The sequence below is a fragment of the Phacochoerus africanus genome, chromosome 3 (assembly GCF_016906955.1).
Source record: "Phacochoerus africanus isolate WHEZ1 chromosome 3, ROS_Pafr_v1, whole genome shotgun sequence".
NCBI classification, from domain to species: Eukaryota; Metazoa; Chordata; class Mammalia; order Artiodactyla; family Suidae; genus Phacochoerus; species Phacochoerus africanus.
Genome location: NC_062546.1, coordinates 72694542 through 72711475, shown reverse-complemented (window position 1 = coordinate 72711475; position 16934 = coordinate 72694542). Strand labels below are relative to the sequence as shown.

Genomic DNA, 16934 nt, shown 5'->3' with positions numbered 1-16934 from the left:
TCAGTCTGACCCTAGCAGTTTTGAGGGGAGGCTTACTGGCTTCTTACCCTGAATTTATCATTTGTCACCCATGGAAAAGTTACTAAATCTACCCACACCTCATTTTATCTATACGTAAAATGGAACTGATGATAACAATAGGATGGACCTCATTCTCTTATTGAAAAAATATATATTAGATAATAAATGCAAAGTACATAGCATAGTCCCTAGTATAGTATAAGCAATGAATAACGGTTGGTTATTGTTTCTGTTGCAGAGCCCCTGAAATGTAGTTGTGTGAATTTATATCCTTAAAAGGTTTTTATTTTGTCAACGATTACCAACTCTTTAGTTCATATTAAAGAAATCTCCGTATGCATATATCTAGCTTTCCAGTTCTTTGCCCACCTAAGGTAAACTTCATAAATCAATGTTTATTGAGTAACTTTTATAGGTGTTCAGGCTCCATTGTTGTGGTTCTCAACTGGGGATAACCATGCACCACCAGGAGATATTTGGCAATATCTGGAAATATTTGTAAACAACAGCACTGAGAAGTACTACTGGCACCCAGTGGGCCAAGGCCAGAGATGCTACTAAATACCCCAGAGTGTACAGGATAGCCCCCCAACAAAGAATTGTTTAGCCCCAAACGTCAGTAGCACTTCACTATGGAGAAATCCTGTTCTATTGAAAAGGAGGGAAGTGTAAGACATCATCACTGCTAACAGATTAGTTAGAAAATGCTAATCAGATAATACAAATATATTTGTTACCTCTTAACGTGGAGACAAGGTGTGGTCACTTCACCTTCAAAACTAAATTCATGAGACGGTATAGAAAAATGGACAGATTTCATATTCAGATAAATCACAGCAGCCTTGAAAAATATGCCTTGAAGTCCTTTGGCTTACAAGGAATCTTAACCTTGGTTGTTTATGAAAAAACTTAATGTAAAAATTAGGTATTATATACCAAAAGACTCTTTCCAGCTACTTGCCATATTATTTATTGAAGCTACTTGTTGAGGAGCTGCAAATAGTGTTTTTAAAATGAAAATTACATAGTAGAAAGGCTAGTGTGTGTAACACAAGTTGATATCGATATTATATTGCATTTTGAGTGGATATAATCCAGCGGTATTTATTGACTGATAAATTTTCTTTTTTATGTATGTAGAAGTACATACAAAATCATTTTCACAATCCATTGATGTTTATGTGGAGGTGACAGACATCATTGGCCTTTGCCTTTGGTTAAGCAGTTATTTATTCTTGCTGTTTTCTGACTGAAGACAAAATCATTCTCTTTTTTACCTGCTGAACACTTGCCTTTGGTGATCGTAAACCTAGGCACCAAAATGGCATTTTGTGTTGGACTTTTGTGATGCATTTTCGGTAGAGATAGTTGTGTGTGTGTGGTGTGTATGTATGTATTTAGGTTTCCACTTAAAGTTCAGTGCCAAAGCTACCATACTTATACATTTTCTAAATGTGTTTTAAGCAATAAGTTGTACAACATTTTTAGAACATGTGTTAAGCTATTTCTCTAAGAATGAAGCTCTTAACAAAACATAAGCACTCTGCATGAGATCTTAGCAGCAAAGTGCTTAAAAGATAAAGTAAGAATTGGTACCATGGGAAGAACACCAGCTGTAGAGCGCACAGGTCCATTATGAGAAGTATGGTAGTGGGTAGGGAGAAAATGATTTAATCAGGAGTAAAACCAATTTTATTATAAGGGCACGCAGGGGGTGTGGCACCATAGTGAGAGGGACATTTCAAAATATCTGACAGATTTCAACAATGTGAAAACCCTGTTCTTTAAAGTGACAGTAAACCCCATCAGGTTTTCCTTTTTGATGCTATTGTTAACAGTTGACTGTTTAAAGCTGGCCTGCTAAGATGCTGTCGTCCTATTTCAATAGTGTGTAGCCAAATAAAAGACTAATTGTTGAAATACAATCAATCAAAAATGATTGCAGTGCACAGAGAAGGTCTCCTCTGCTGATTTTGTTGTGGATCAAATTATTGTGTTATGATTGGGGTAGGAATGAAGACTGAAAGGGAAGAAGAAAAATAGCCCATCTGCAATAAACAGATTCACCTTCATTCCTTCTCTTTGCAAACATCCAATTGAGCAGGAACATCACTTGCTAGCCCTGGGAATAATAGTCCATGTAGAATAGAAGATCTGATAAAGATTTTGGCTAATATTTTTAAAAGGACATGAACACTATTAACAAAACAGCCCATGCAGAGATCCCCTACAGTGACAATTCTCAGCTTTTCTTACATTTTGGTGCAAATTCTCCTCTGCATTCATAAAACTGACACAAGCAGGCATCTGAATGTGAGCCCAAGACATCAGTAAAGAAACACAATTCCAGTTGACCAAATACCTATTAAGTTCTTGCCAGGATACTCAGCTTTTCTGTTAACCTCTAGGTTGTCTCAAATGATTAGCTTTAGTTTTCATTAAGCCCAGAATCCAAAATCTTTTCTGTTGTTTGTTCAGAAAGACAAATACTATGGATCAGCAGCAATGCTTTTATGCCTTTTCATTTTATGTAAAGATGTCACTTTCAGACCCTGTTACATCCCCTTTTTGGGTGAGAATGATTCCAGACTTTCATATTGAAGGCAAAAAGGAAGGAAATAATTGCCCAGCATCTCTTTATTTCTTCTAAGAACTTTATTGTGGCCTTTATTTTCTTTAATATTTAAATGTCTCAACTCACTCAAGCTTCCCAAACAAACATTTCTGTTGTTTCTAAGAGGAGTTGGTAAGCACTTGTGGTTTGTCTTTAGTGTGTTATCATTTTTGACAGCTTTGCATAGCCTACGTAGGCCAACAGGGGTCTGTCTAATATTGTTGCTGGGCACATTTTCCTCACTGAGATGAAAACTAAAAAAAAGATATTTTTGAAGCAGTAAGAAGGAATTAATATCCTTTCTCACTCAGTATTCTATTCCTTGCCGACTTTATATTCAGCAAAAGAAGGAAAAAAGTGTTACCCATTATTCCCTTGTACATAGCAAGGCTAACACATGTAAAGCAATAACTCATTTTCTATTGCCATGTTTAGCATATGTCTCCTGTTGGCTCAGCAAGGCCTTTAGGCCGGTCCCTTGAGCCGGCCATCATTGGCAACTCTTAGCCCCTCGGCCTCAAAACCAAATAGCTTTGAATCATGTTGAGCTGTGATGCTAATTTTTATACTGATGCATTATGGGAATAAATGTATCTGACATACTGTGTCAAAGGCACTGTCTCTTTGTGTCTCTTGTTTTTCTGTTAGCTGCATTCCTACAGATGGTATTCCATTGAAAATGTTCCCTTCCTACAGAAAAAAAAAGGGGAAAAAAAAAAAAAAAACATGCACAGCACCAAACCTCTAGGTGCAGAAGGCTGTTAACGGTTGCTGATGATAGTAGGCAAACATTAACATAATAATTAGTGTCTTGTAATTGTTTCATTAAAACCAGTTGTTCCATTTCTCCTCGTGTTTTCCCAGAAGAGAAGCTGAATTTGGACGACAGCCAGTGGGAGGACATCCACGTTGTCACCGGAGCACTGAAGATGTTTTTCCGGGAGCTGCCTGAGCCGCTCTTCCCTTACAGCTTCTTTGAGCGGTTTGTGGAAGCGATCAGTAAGTACCTCACAGACAGGATCGGTTGGTGGAATAACCTGCAGTATGGAATTATTACTAAGTAAATAATGAGAATGATGAGAATAGCAGTCATGGAGATAATATCTCCAATGTTTCACAGCATTCATTTTAGTTTTTGTTTAGTTTTTTCCTAATTAGAAAAAAAAAAAGTCATCCTATTTTGGATGACCAATTTTCAACTAAGCCTTCTCAAACAAAAACAGTTTCTCAAGGAATTTGCTGTAAAGGGATCTCCTTTCACATCCCTAGCCCATACCTTTAATGCTTTCAGAATCACAATGAGTTTAACTGAGTACGAAAGGATTTTGAAAAAGAACCAAAGCAAATTAAATATTACATTTCATTAAAGAGATGTTAAGTCATCAACGGAGGTATCACCTTCTCTAGGTTCATTCCCCCTTTACCCCTCAACACTAGTAAAGAGTTGGCTACAATCTGTTTACAAACAGTGTGAATATTAAGTAATGGAAAGTTTCTTCTATTACATGTGTGGCTTAATGGGAGGTTGACTGCATCACTTACTAGCCAGTAGTTGTTGTACAGGCTACAAAGCTTCCTTTCTATTATTTTCTCATTCATAACACATGCACACACATACACATACTCTTGAGTAACAGTGAATGAATGATTGAGTGAATGAATGAATGGAAATCTTTCCAAATGCAAGGAAACATCTATTGATTCTTGGAGCAGTAACGACTAAGTACGTCTCTAAATTTAATATCTTAGGATATACTTACAGTGATTGTGACAGCTTGGAAAAAGTTTCCTGGCAGGCAGGCTGATTCAAAGAGGAAAAAGAAAGAAGAAAGAAAGGTAAAATTAAAAAGCTTGCAAGCCTGGCAGGAGCTTAATTAAAGTCCAAATGAGAAAAATCTCCAAGAAAAAAAAAAAAAAAAGCTCTACTTAGGAGGTCTGATCTTGGATGGCTGTGTGTACAGTGTTTCCTTCCCATTAGGGGGAGTGGGAATTTGGGGAGCCCATTGGAAACAGCCCCTACATATGCCTTTTTATTCTGTTTTTCATTTCAAAACAGTTTTGTCGGTTGTTTAAAGCTCTGGCAAAATGATATCGAGAGGAATAAAGCAGAGTTTATTCTCCCAAGGTCTTTCTCTTGCTGTCTGCTCACAATTTCAGGTGTCATTGTTGTTGAATAGAGTGGCAGTGCTTTAACTATGTATTTTGAAGTGAGGCTGAAACTCTTACCTCCTGTTAGCCTTTTTATTTCATGATCCTTTACTTCTCAAGAACAACATTTTATAGTTTTCAGGCTCTCTTAACTTCTTTTTAAAAGGAGGAATAAAGAAAAAATAAATAAGCATGAATTTTCATAAAAGCTTGTTCTAATATTTTATCCTGGGACTAGGAAAGCATGGAAGATTACTCACAGTGCTAGGACAGTGTTCTGGTAAGAGATTGGGACCTCTTGCGTTGAGGTTCCTGTCTCTGATCATGTTATTTTTAAAAATAATACAAATTTCACATCACAGTCTCCATACTTTTAAGTGAGAATTGTCTCATTTGGAAACACACTTGTTTATGTGCTGATCTGAGGGCTGTGACATAAGCGAGGCGTCATTATTCCTTCCTTGAGTTAATCTGATTCTGAAGATGTTTGACAGTCATTCCCTTAACCTAAGAGATATGGGAAGCAGGCCCTCAGACCCATGTGAGGATGTGTCTTTTGAATTTCCATAAAGAGTAGGACCATCTCTGAACTACTCTAGACTCAACTCCAAACTGGATAGAATTTCAGAAATACTTTCATGGTCAGAATTGACCAAGGCAGAGCTGGGGTAGGCAGCATGCTATTGTGGTTGATGGCTACTACAAGACTTTTTTCCAATACCTGTAAAATTGATTATGGTGAGAATGAATGAGATAGTGTTTTAGAAAGTCCTTTAAAGATGTAAGATACTGTACAAATACTAACAGTGTTTCTCCAGATGAGCTTTGTTTGAGAAAGTAATATGGAAGCAAAGAAGTGGGAGGTTTTCCTTCATGGTTCAAGGCAAAGAGACTCAATCTGAGCAATCTTTCCCTACTTAACTAAGGTAGTACTTATTGTTTTTTTAATATGTAAAATGGAGAGACTAGCCAGAGGGTAATATGAGAAATTTGATGTTGGACAAGGACAGAGGCTTGCTAATTCATGCATTTTGGACATTACCTTGGCATTAGTTCTTGTGTTTTTAACTCAGTTCAAAGGCATAGTTCATTTTAAATACCGTAAGCAACAAGATAATGGCCACATAGTTCCTTGGAAATGACAAAACCACACCAAAGTAGGTACTTTTACCCCATTGCACACTAATTGAATAAAACAATCTTTCAAAACTGTAAAGACATTCATATCCAGTCCCAGAATGGTGCTGGTCTTTATCATGGCTCTTACTACCTCCTGTAAAATCTGTGTTTTGAGTGGCTCAACAGACCTGCCCCTGAGTTCTTGACTTTTTATGAAAAGGAATCAGCCAAGTTAGGTAAATCCACAGGAGAGATGTCCATATATGCTGGCTCTGGGCTTTGTTGACCATCTTCATTCTTCACTTTCTTGCTCTGGACCTTTGGAAGGTTGACCCTAGTGAACTGTGTTTTAGAGACACTTTTGAAGGCCACATTCCTGCTGCTGCAACCAGTGGAAGCCACCAGCAGTGGGTGGCAGGGAGAGGAGGAAAGAAAAGGCCAACCAGTGTTTTACTTATCTTCCATCCCCTCTCCCTTGCCCACCTGCCTCATGTAGCTTTTCTACTGGAGGGTCCATCTCCTATATGTCTTCAGCTTAGATGGACAGGCCTATTCTGGTTCCAGCCTCCAGCTGGTGATGTAGATCCTCCTCCCTTTGCCTCTCCAGCCTGGCAGTGGCTTCCTGCAGTGGCCAGTTTCTTGGTTACTTTTCTCTTCCTTATTTGGCCTTGGGCTTCTTATCACGTGGGTAACCAGTTCCCTGTGTCAAAATTATTCCCTCTGTTGGTGTTAATGCTTGAAGTGGTGTCTGGCCTTTGGTTAGACACTAGCAAAACACCACGTCAGTCAATGTCATGGTTCATGTAGCTATAACATTATTTTCCTTTTCTGACTCACTACCCCAGACCAGTTTGTGAAGGCTTAACATTTCTATTTGGCCTGAAATTGAGATCTTCTGTTACCCTTTCATGACAGAGTTAAAAGTGAATAGACCAAAAGGAATTTTACATCCAACTGGAATGCTTTGCTTCTGAAGAGGAAATGTTATTTCATGTAAAAGCAATTAATGCCCATTTGTGCTTTTTGAAATACTGTTAATTTTTATTATATGTTTGAAAGTCATCATTACATATTCCAAGAAGAGGGAACAGAAGGCATTTACTTTTTAAAGTAGTTTCTTTTTGGACCAAAAACAAACATTAATATGATAAGAACCTGCAATTGCCATAGTGATCCCTTGTCTGATAACACTCATTGGGGTAACAAAACCACTAGTGATAGTTTTATATTTCAGAATCTAAGTACTGCAGCTATTGATCTGAAATTCTATACTTGAGGTCAATGAAGCTGGGTCACCTGCAGGTTATTTCATGGGGATTTAACCCACTGACTGCAAGGATTTAATTCCCTGGAAATGACTTGCGCTGAAGGTATTATTAATACTGTAAATGTGAACTCAGTACAAAAAAACACAGCTTTAGAGTTTTATGATAGGTGATGCAATCTTGCGGCTAAAGGCCTGCAGGGGGTCTGGACATTTCCAGTACATCTAAATCCTAGGAAATGTACTAAGTGTACCTCTCTTCCCATCTCTTTTGTTCTGATACCTCTACAGATCCAAAAGGAAAAACCAAAAAACAGTGTCTTTTCTGTTTTTATTTCTGCATTTTTCCAAAATTCCTGGGAAAGGGAAAGAGGTGAGGAAAACTTGTTGGCATTTTTTACAATTATCTAATTTATTTCTGAAAATAACACAGGAGACACAAAAGAAATGGAAAAACCATGTGAAAAATAATTTCTAGCTCATGAAGTTACTGTGAGAATTACATAACATAACATTTTCCTTACTCTATATTAGGTGCTCAATAAATGATTTGAAAGAAATTCACTTTTTAGAGGAGTAAAGCAAGTCACAAAATATTTCTCAAGTTTATGTGGCTCAGAAGATTAGGTTTAGCATTAAGCTCCAGACTCTAAAACATAAATACTTTCCATTACTCTACATTGCATTTCTGGGACTGTTTATCTAAAAAAAATTCTTGCTGGGAGAATAACTAACTAACTGTAGCCAAATATCTGTCTTTTATATCATCCTATATAAGGCCTATATCCTGTATCATTCTATGTAAGATCACCTCATTTCTTTTTTTTTAAACCAAGGTTAGAATTAAATGATAAAAAATTTTAGTGTTAGAGTTTGAGCTTAGAAATAAGGTAGAACTTTCCAAGAGTGAGAAATGTCTCAATATTTACTACTAGAAAATAAAAGCATCAGTGCTTTATATGTTGCCCTCTGAGTACATTTTAACCCTCTGCTGTATTAATTTTTATAACCAATTATTCACCCATCCTCTTTTGAAATTCATGTAGATATATATACGATGTTATTTTCCTATTTCATATGAGTATCTATTTAAGCTTAGGTGTTATTAATATTCCTTTTTATAGTTTTTCACTTATATCAAATTATACAATGTACTAAACCAAATTCTACAGAGGAGTTTATTATGGGAAGTGGTGGATTGGGCCCTATGACTTCACTTCCCCAGGCCTACTTATCAGAGGAAACCTCCTGTAACTATTTCAGTTTTTATCTCTTCTAGTGGTTACTTTCATAACTCTGGATAATAGCTCTACTTATTGACTCAGCAACTATAGATAATACCTAATATATTAATTTATTCTATTCCACCTCTTCCAATATTGGGTAGTCACATTATTATATTCGGACGTTAGATAATACACATAAACCTCTGTTTCTTGCTTCATTAACATTACACAATATCGACTAACTTCCCTTTGTTAGATAAGTATATTTTCCTTTCCCTCTCTTCCTTTCTTTCACAATCCCTGATCATTAACTCCTTTAAATCTTTCTTTTTTAATATTTTTTAAATTTTAAGGTCACACCCATAGCATATGGAGGTTGCCAGGCTAGAGGTCAAATTGGAGCTGTAGCCACCAGCCTACACCAGAGCCATAGCAATGCTAGATCTCAGCCATGTCTGCAACCTACACCACAGCTCACAGAAACACTGGATCCTTAACCCACTGAGTGAGGCCAGGGATCAAACCTATGTCCTCATGGATACTAGTCAGATTCGTTTCTGCTGAGCCATGACAGGAACTTCAGCTCCTTTAAATCTTAATGATTGTCTGTCTGCAGTGATTTGACCAATTAAAAAACTAATAAACAGCATTTATGTTTGCATTATTATGAATCTGTAAGTGTTACTCACTGCCTGACCAAGTGGTTTCACAAAGATTCCTTCTTTAGAATTCACTGTCACAATCCCTACACTTATAGAATATTTCTCACCAGGTCAAACAGATCTACTTTATTATACTTCAAAAATTGCTTAAACTATTGCAAATATTTGGCTCCTTTTATAGTTAGTGTTTGTCTTGTGTAGATTGTATTTTTTTTTTTTCCTGGAGTTTGCAACTGCTTTCTTTTGCTTTCCTTTTTTTTTTTTTTTTTTTTTTAATAATTTCCTTACTCTTTTCTGACACAATTATACAGTCTTGTTTTTCTAGGATGCCTTCTCTCTAGAGCCTTCTGTCATTTTATTTCCTATTAGAATGGTGCTTCCAGGACTGCTTCAGGGTGTCCAAACAGGGATTTCTTTCTTTTTTCTGAGTTAGAGCCATTGATTTCTAGAGGACATGTGTATTAGTTTCCTATTGCTGCCATAACAAATTACCTCAAACTCAGTGGCCTAATATAACTGTTATTTATTATCTTATATTTCATAGTGTTATAGTATAGGAACTGAGCTAAATTCAATACAGAAAGGCTGCATTCTTTTCAGAAGCTTTAGATGAGAATCTACTTCCTTGCTTTTTCCAGCTTCTAGCAGTTGCCAGCACGCCTTAGTCAGTGGTTCTCTTCCTCCCCTTCACAGACAATCACATGACATCATATCATTCTGACCTGTTCCATAGTCACATTTCCCTCTGACTTTCTCCTCACTCCATTTTCCACTTTTGAGGACACTTGTGATAACATTGGGCCTACCTAGATTATCCAAGATGCTTCCCCATCTCAAGGTCCTTAAATTAATCATATCTACAAAATCTCTTCTGCCACATAAGATAACATACTCATAGGCTCTGAAATTAAAGTGTGGACAATCATTATGGAGAAATTTTTTTTTTTTTGTCCTACTACATTTTTTTTCTTTCTTAGTTTTTACAGGTGGCTCCTGTTGTACTTCCATGTCACGAATGCTCTTAACCCATCTATTTTCATCAGTCTTGTCTCAGATCTAAGCAGTCATTAGAGTTGAGGTAATAGTGAAACTAGATTGATTAGTAGATGAAAGGGAAATGAGAAAGGACCTCATGAATTTCTGGACAAAATATTTTATCTATTATCTGTGAGGGAAAGACTTAAAGACTCAGAGATTTGTCTTAAGCCTGGACCAAAGCTTATTTATTCAATGACTACCAGACAATTTCATTTTGGTTACCTTCTTCACCTCAACTTTTTTTTTTTTTGGCTTTTTGGCTTTTTGCTATTTCTTTGGGCCGCTACCGGGACATATGGAGGTTCCCAGGTTAGGGGTCTAATCGGAGCTGTAGCCGCCAGCCTATGCCAGAGACACAGCAACGCGGGATCCGAGCCGTGTCTGCAACCTACACCACAGCTCACAGCAACGCCGGATCATTAAGCCACTGAGCGAGGACAGGGACCCAACCTGCAACCTCATGGTTCCTAGTCGGATTCGTTAACCACTGCACCACGACGGGAACTCCACCTCAACTTTTTGATGCTCATTTTAGAACATAAGTTTGGGTTTGTTAATTTGTTGTATTCTAAATTTCCAAAGTTGCCTTTTGTGCACAAAAGTAATTACTTTCCATCCCATTCCGAAGCAATGCCCTTTGCATTTCCTATCACAGGACTGCAATAAATGCCAACTCAATGGTCAAAACCACCTTATGGTTCCAATATAAATGACATTGTCATCTTTTTCCATTTCTCTTAAGCAAATATTATATACATATGAAATTTTTATTATATATCATGTTTATTATGTATCATGTTCATTATGTATATATCATGTTTATTTTATTATGTGCATATACATATATAGGTATGTATTTATGTCCATAACACATGGAAATTAGGCAAGCCAGCAATAAACTGAGACAATGAGGATACTGCATACAAGTCTTCAGTGTAAAGGTTGTAGTTAGACATGTATTTGAACACAATATTTAAAGCTCATTGGTAAACACTGATTAATTAAAGAGTAAAACAAATTGTGAGAAATCGTATCCATAAGAGTGAATAAGCATCTTGAAAATTCAGGTTATTAGTCACCAAAGGTAGAGCATACCCCATGCCTAGTCCTTAACTTATCCTACTATATATCTGTCAGTCACACTCTCGTCATATAAAATGATTTAAATTAAAGACATTGTCCTATGGCAGAAGGTATCTATTACATGTCTTAACATTCTTTCCCCTATGCCTAGCATGCCATTTTACCTTTAAAGTATACTTTCAATAAATAACTAGGGAAAAAAGTTAGTCAAGTATATTTTCAAATATTTCCTTTACTCTTGACATTATCTTGCCCTTTGGTCAAACTATTTCTGATGCACCATCAACTCCATGATGACACTCTTTGGAAGAAAAGAAACAGAGCTTGTAAGGTACTTGATGACAAACAGTAGCTAAACATGGAAGCATGATAGTGACAAATTGCCTTAAGAACAGAGAATGGAAAAAGCAGGGTTTCAAGGGTCACCACAAAGAAACCAAAGATGTAAAAATAAAGTAGTACAGAAATATTCTCTACTGCACCATTTCAAGGAAATTTGAAATTAAAATAAAGGTATATTTTACAAATACTTCCCTTTTACTACAGTTTCCACAGCAAGCTAACAGTCTCACAGACTTGGTGGGGTTTTGTTGTGGTAGCTTTTTAATCAGTGTGTGCGTGTGTGTGTGTGTGTGTGTGTGTGTGTGTGTGTGTGTTTTAGCAAACTAGAAATTTTATGGCTGATGCCTAGCTTGTCTCTTAACTCATTCTAATTATATTCATAATTAAATTGTAAAAAAAAAATAGTTGACTAGAGCCAAATGGCTTGCACAGGTGTCTTTTTGTAAGAATGGTTTAGTGCTAGATAATAAACAACTGGACCTCCATCTCCTTAATTTGGCTTAATGAAAAGTCCTTTATAAGTAAAACTAGAAGGTGATTCAGAACTAAAATCATGGCCCTGATGCTAAAAATTAATTGAGTGATAAGACATCAGCTCCATTAGAAAGTGCGGTGCTTGTCTTTTTGCTTTTCCTTAAAACTTTATTTTACTTTCACTTTTCTTCTATATCCTTGTGAGGTCACTTTTCAAAGTAATAAACTTTTCAAGCTGAGCAATCAGCCAGTCAGCCTTCATGAGTCAGCTTCCTGAGCATGCCTGCCTCCACCAAATAGAGATGCTTTTAAAAATATATACCAAGATGTAGACTTTCTTCTTGATACCTCAGTGGAAAACAATCATCCTGACTTTCTCCTCTAATGTGGATATGGGCGGCTAGTATTCATCGGCAGTTATCAGGTTCACAGACTCAACAGATCTAATGAAATTGAGAGGTTGTGGCCTTTCGTTTGACAAGAAGATATCAGTCTCACTTTACATCCTTGGGTTGACAACAACACTTCTTTGTCATCCCCACAGAGGGGTTTTCCAAAAAGTTTTATGCCCACCCACTCCCAACTCTGATTCTGGCCACATCTCCAGAAAAATGCCCTCTCCTACATCCCTAGTAGGTTTCTTTTCTCTCACCCAATCTAGTGTGGTTCTAGTAATAAAGATAGGCTTAAAAATGCAACCAGCTGGACTTTTCTTTCTGAAGAAAAGCCAGATTCTTTGTGAGCTCCTCAAAGCCCTTCACAGTCTGGTCACCCCCAAGCTCTCTTACCTGAACCGTCGTATTTGAGTCCATTGGTCTCTTGGCTCTTCCTGGAACATCCCAGGCATCTGCAGGATCTGTGACTGCCCAATCCCTCCCCTAGGGGCACCTCCCTGTTTTGCAACTCACATGTCAACTTCTCAGTGAGGCCCCTTCTCATCAGAGAAGCTAACATTTCTACCTACAGGACATACCACCACCTTCATTCAAATCCTAAGTGTGCTCTTTACTACCTTTAAGACCTTGAGCCTGTCTTCAACTTCCCTTCACCTCAATCTCTACATCTAGAAAATGGATGCAAAAATACTATCTTCCCTATGGGGAATGCAAAAATATTTAATGAAAGGCAAATCATGACAAGGCACTTATTTACAGATTTCCAGCACATGGCATTCAGTAAACGTTGGCTAGTAAAATTAAATAATGGTACTGTCAGACTGTCCTTCAGACCACGCTCTCAAGTGGCCTTCCTACCCATTCCCACAATCTTTCTACTCCTCCAGTAAAGTAGTCTCAAGTGACATATATGACCATCTTTGCTCTGCTTTAATATTTGTTTCCAGAATTCCAGGCAGACCAAATACATTTAAGATTTGCTTGCTTTTAGGTTCAGCAACTCCCACTTTCTTTCTTTATCTCATGACATTTCCCCTTTGTTCTGTTAGCAGTTCCCAGGCCCAGCTCCACTTGATTACTCCAAGGCCTGTCACTTCATTATAGAACATGGATCTTAATCATAACCCAGACACTAACCATCATCTCCAACCCGATGCTGCCTTAGTTCTACTAAATATTCTTAAAAGTGACATTGATAGTGGCACCAGAAAAGATAACTTCAAAGTAATGCCTTCTTCCAGTTGGGAAATCTGCTTCCTTGCTGATAGTGTTCCTACGTTTCCTCTTATGAAAGTCATAGACCCCTTGGTAGGTGAGGAGTTTAGGGTGTTGTAGGAGGAGGTTATACACCAGCCTGTGCAAATATTTGTAACACTGTAGATTTTTCTCACAGAAAAAACGTTGAAAGAATTATCAACTGAGCCATACTCAACAAGAAGTCATCCCTCCTCATACACACATATAGATACAGGGACACATGCACACACACACACACACACACAGGCACACTCATTCTGCAGACCCAAAAAGTATCCTTTTTTTTTCTTTCCAGCTCTCACAACTTATGACATTCTAGCTTTAAAGAGATAAACTTAGTTATTATTTTTAATAATTATTCTCAAGAGAACTTTCATATTAATGTCCCTTGAGCTATTTTTGAACCTTGATGTGAAATCAGAATGGACCCCTTATCCCATTTTTCCTTACTTGCTCACACTCAGTCGCATGCTGTCATACCTGTCCTTACTCTAGTTCTCCACCTCTCAGGAGATAAAAGAATTTTCTTCTAATAGTTTCCAGCACTATCATGGGCTCCTTGAAATGCAGCATTTCTTCATTGGTGAACTCTTTATTGTTATAGAGGGTTAAACTTCAGAAGTGGTTTATCTACTGTGGTACTATAAATTTCATGGGGGAGTTCTGCTCCTATTGGAAGAGCAGACTCTACTCTACTTCCTGAGAATTGTCATGTGGTTTGGAGAATGGAATTTTTCCCTAAGGATTGATTCACACATTTTCTACCTACACTTTGGAAAACCGAACCATGGGAAATAGATACCCTTTTATAGAAAGCAAGTACCAGTGCTGGTTTTACAGGTAAAAGTATGCTTGAAAGAATGAAAAGAAATACATTTTTTTTATAAATCTATGAATGACAAAAAATATATTGGATAATTACGAGAAAAAAAGAAATAAAAAAGATAATTATGAGAGTTTCTTTCTTTCATTGACTTTTTATAGTTTTCCATTTAAATGTGCAGTCCCCCCTTTTGTTTCATGCAACACCTTCATTTTTCAGAAAATTGAAACCTTGAAAGGGTAAATGCAAAAAGCTCAGAGTCCATGATGACTGGTTAACCAATCAGCTCTTGACCCCTTTCTCTTTTACTTCTCACTTTGAGTATCCAGAAGGTGAAAGGTTCCCTCTTTCAGATCTCAAGTCCATTCCTCTGCCAAGTAACGGATGGGCAGACCTAATTAGTGCCATCTGTCATGCTAGCTGCAGGTTTATACTATCTTTCCAATACATGAAACAATAATCTTTTGAGCTCCTCCTTCAGGTCCCTAACTCTAAGCACAAAGGTGAGATTGCTCCTGAGGCCTTTTACATATTACTCTCTGAATATCTAATTGGCACCTAAGAAGGAACTATAACCTCACTGAAATATTTTTGAAGCTTCTGTTCCTTGGTTCTCTGACATGAAAATGTTTTAGGAAAAACAGAATTATTCGGAGTAAATATTAGAAATAGAAAGACCCCTGAAATCTCTTATCTATGATGCTGGGATCTATAATGCTCAGGGCTTCCAAGAGCTGGTCCCCTAAATTAATATGTCTTAGCCAAACAGAAAACCCAGAGCTCTCCACAAAGGAGGAACACAGACCAGCAACAGCAGAACTAGAAGAATCACAAGTTAGTATCAGAATCCAAATAGCACGCACTAACAGTACCTTAGTATTTTAAAAGGCCTAAAACATGAGATCCAGCCCCTGATTAGTGTTCTCCATCTTTCTCTCTTGCAGTAATTCTCACAAATTAAGGTTTCCAGATCCCTCATCACTAAGATCACACTCTTCCAAGTGCGCCCTCTATAGTTTGGAAATTATTATTAGTCAATGTGAGCTGCCATAACAAAATAACCTACACTGAGTGACCTGAACAACAGAAATATAATTCTCATGGTTCTGGAGGGTAAGAGTCTGAGATCAGGGCACCAACATGGTTGAGTTCTGATAAGAGCTCACTTCTTGGCTTGCAGATGGACACCTTCTCCCTGTGTCCTTACATGATGAGAGAGAGCAAGTTCAGTCTCTTCCTCTTCTTATATGGCTGTTTGTCCCAGCACAAAGCCCCACTCTCATGGCCTCACCAAAGTATAATCAACTCCCAAAGGCCCCACCTGCAAATACCATCACATTGGATGTTAGGGTTCCAATATCAGGATTTGGGGATGGGGGAAGAAATGTTTAATCAGTAACAGAAATCATATTTCAATGGAATATTTTAGATGTATAGCTTAACTAGTGTAGGATAAACTTTCTTCCCTTATTCTGGCAATATCTACTGCAACACAAGATTTAATTAGTTTGAGTTTTGTTTTGTTTTGTTGGGTTTTTTTGGTCTCTTTAGGACTGCACTCACGGCATATGGAAGTTCCCAGGCTACGGGGTCAAATCAGAGCTACAGCTACCAGTCTACACCACAGCCATGGCAAGGCCAGATCTGAGCCACATCTGTGACCTACACCACAGCTTATGGCAATGCCAGATCCTTAACCCACTGAGCAGAGCCAGAGATCAAACCCATGTCCTCAAGGATATTAGCCAGGTTCGTTGCTGCTGAGCCACAATAGGACTTCCTTAATTAATTCTTTATTACTATTAGTCAATTACATTATTGGGATCTAAAATTGAATTTAAAGTTCCAGGCACCAATTTTACCCATTTCTCTCTCATACCAATTTTGTGCTTTTATTTATTTATTTATTTACTTACTTACTTATTTATTTATTGTGTTTTCAGGGCTGCACTCATGGCATATGGAAGTTCCCAAGCTAGCGATCAAATCAGAGATGCAGCTGCCAGTCTATACCACAGCCACAACACCAGATCTGAGCTGCATCTATGACCTACATCACAGCTTACAACAACAGTAGATCCATAACCCACTTAGCGAGGCCAGGGATCAAACCCACGTCTTTGTGATACCAGTCAGGTTCGTTACCACTGAGCCATTTCAGGAACTCCCAATTTTGTTCATTTTTTAACCCACATGCAGAAATATGAATGCAGCCCTCTCCTATTGTGCTCTTTTTCTCATGATCCCAGGCTGTCAAAGCTATAACCTGGCAGAGGAGCTTTGCTTTAAGTTTTGCATGTTCACAAGACTTATCTCGCCTGAGTCACTTGACAATTGGAACTGGGACCAAAATTCAAGTTTTTAATCATAAATCCATCAGTCTTATCATTCAACACTTTCTCTCAGCATTATGACATTTGCAAATCTGAACAGCGTGTATTCTATGCCCACACCCAGGTCCTTGAATA

General features: G+C 37.6%; 1 protein-coding gene across 9 annotated transcripts in view; it reads left to right on the top strand.

Annotated features, from left to right (window-relative positions):
* ARHGAP15 (Rho GTPase activating protein 15) overlaps positions 1-16934 on the top strand; it is a 619215-nt gene that overhangs the window by 487589 nt on the left and 114692 nt on the right. For 8 of the 9 annotated variants that reach the window (XM_047772000.1, XM_047772001.1, XM_047771999.1 and 5 more), the window contains one exon: positions 3500-3634. In XM_047772000.1, the coding sequence (XP_047627956.1) occupies positions 3500-3634 (135 nt within the window). Of the gene's footprint in view, positions 1-3499; positions 3635-7457; positions 7675-16934 lie in introns of those variants that run through there. The other variant, XM_047772004.1, reaches the window with a different exon arrangement.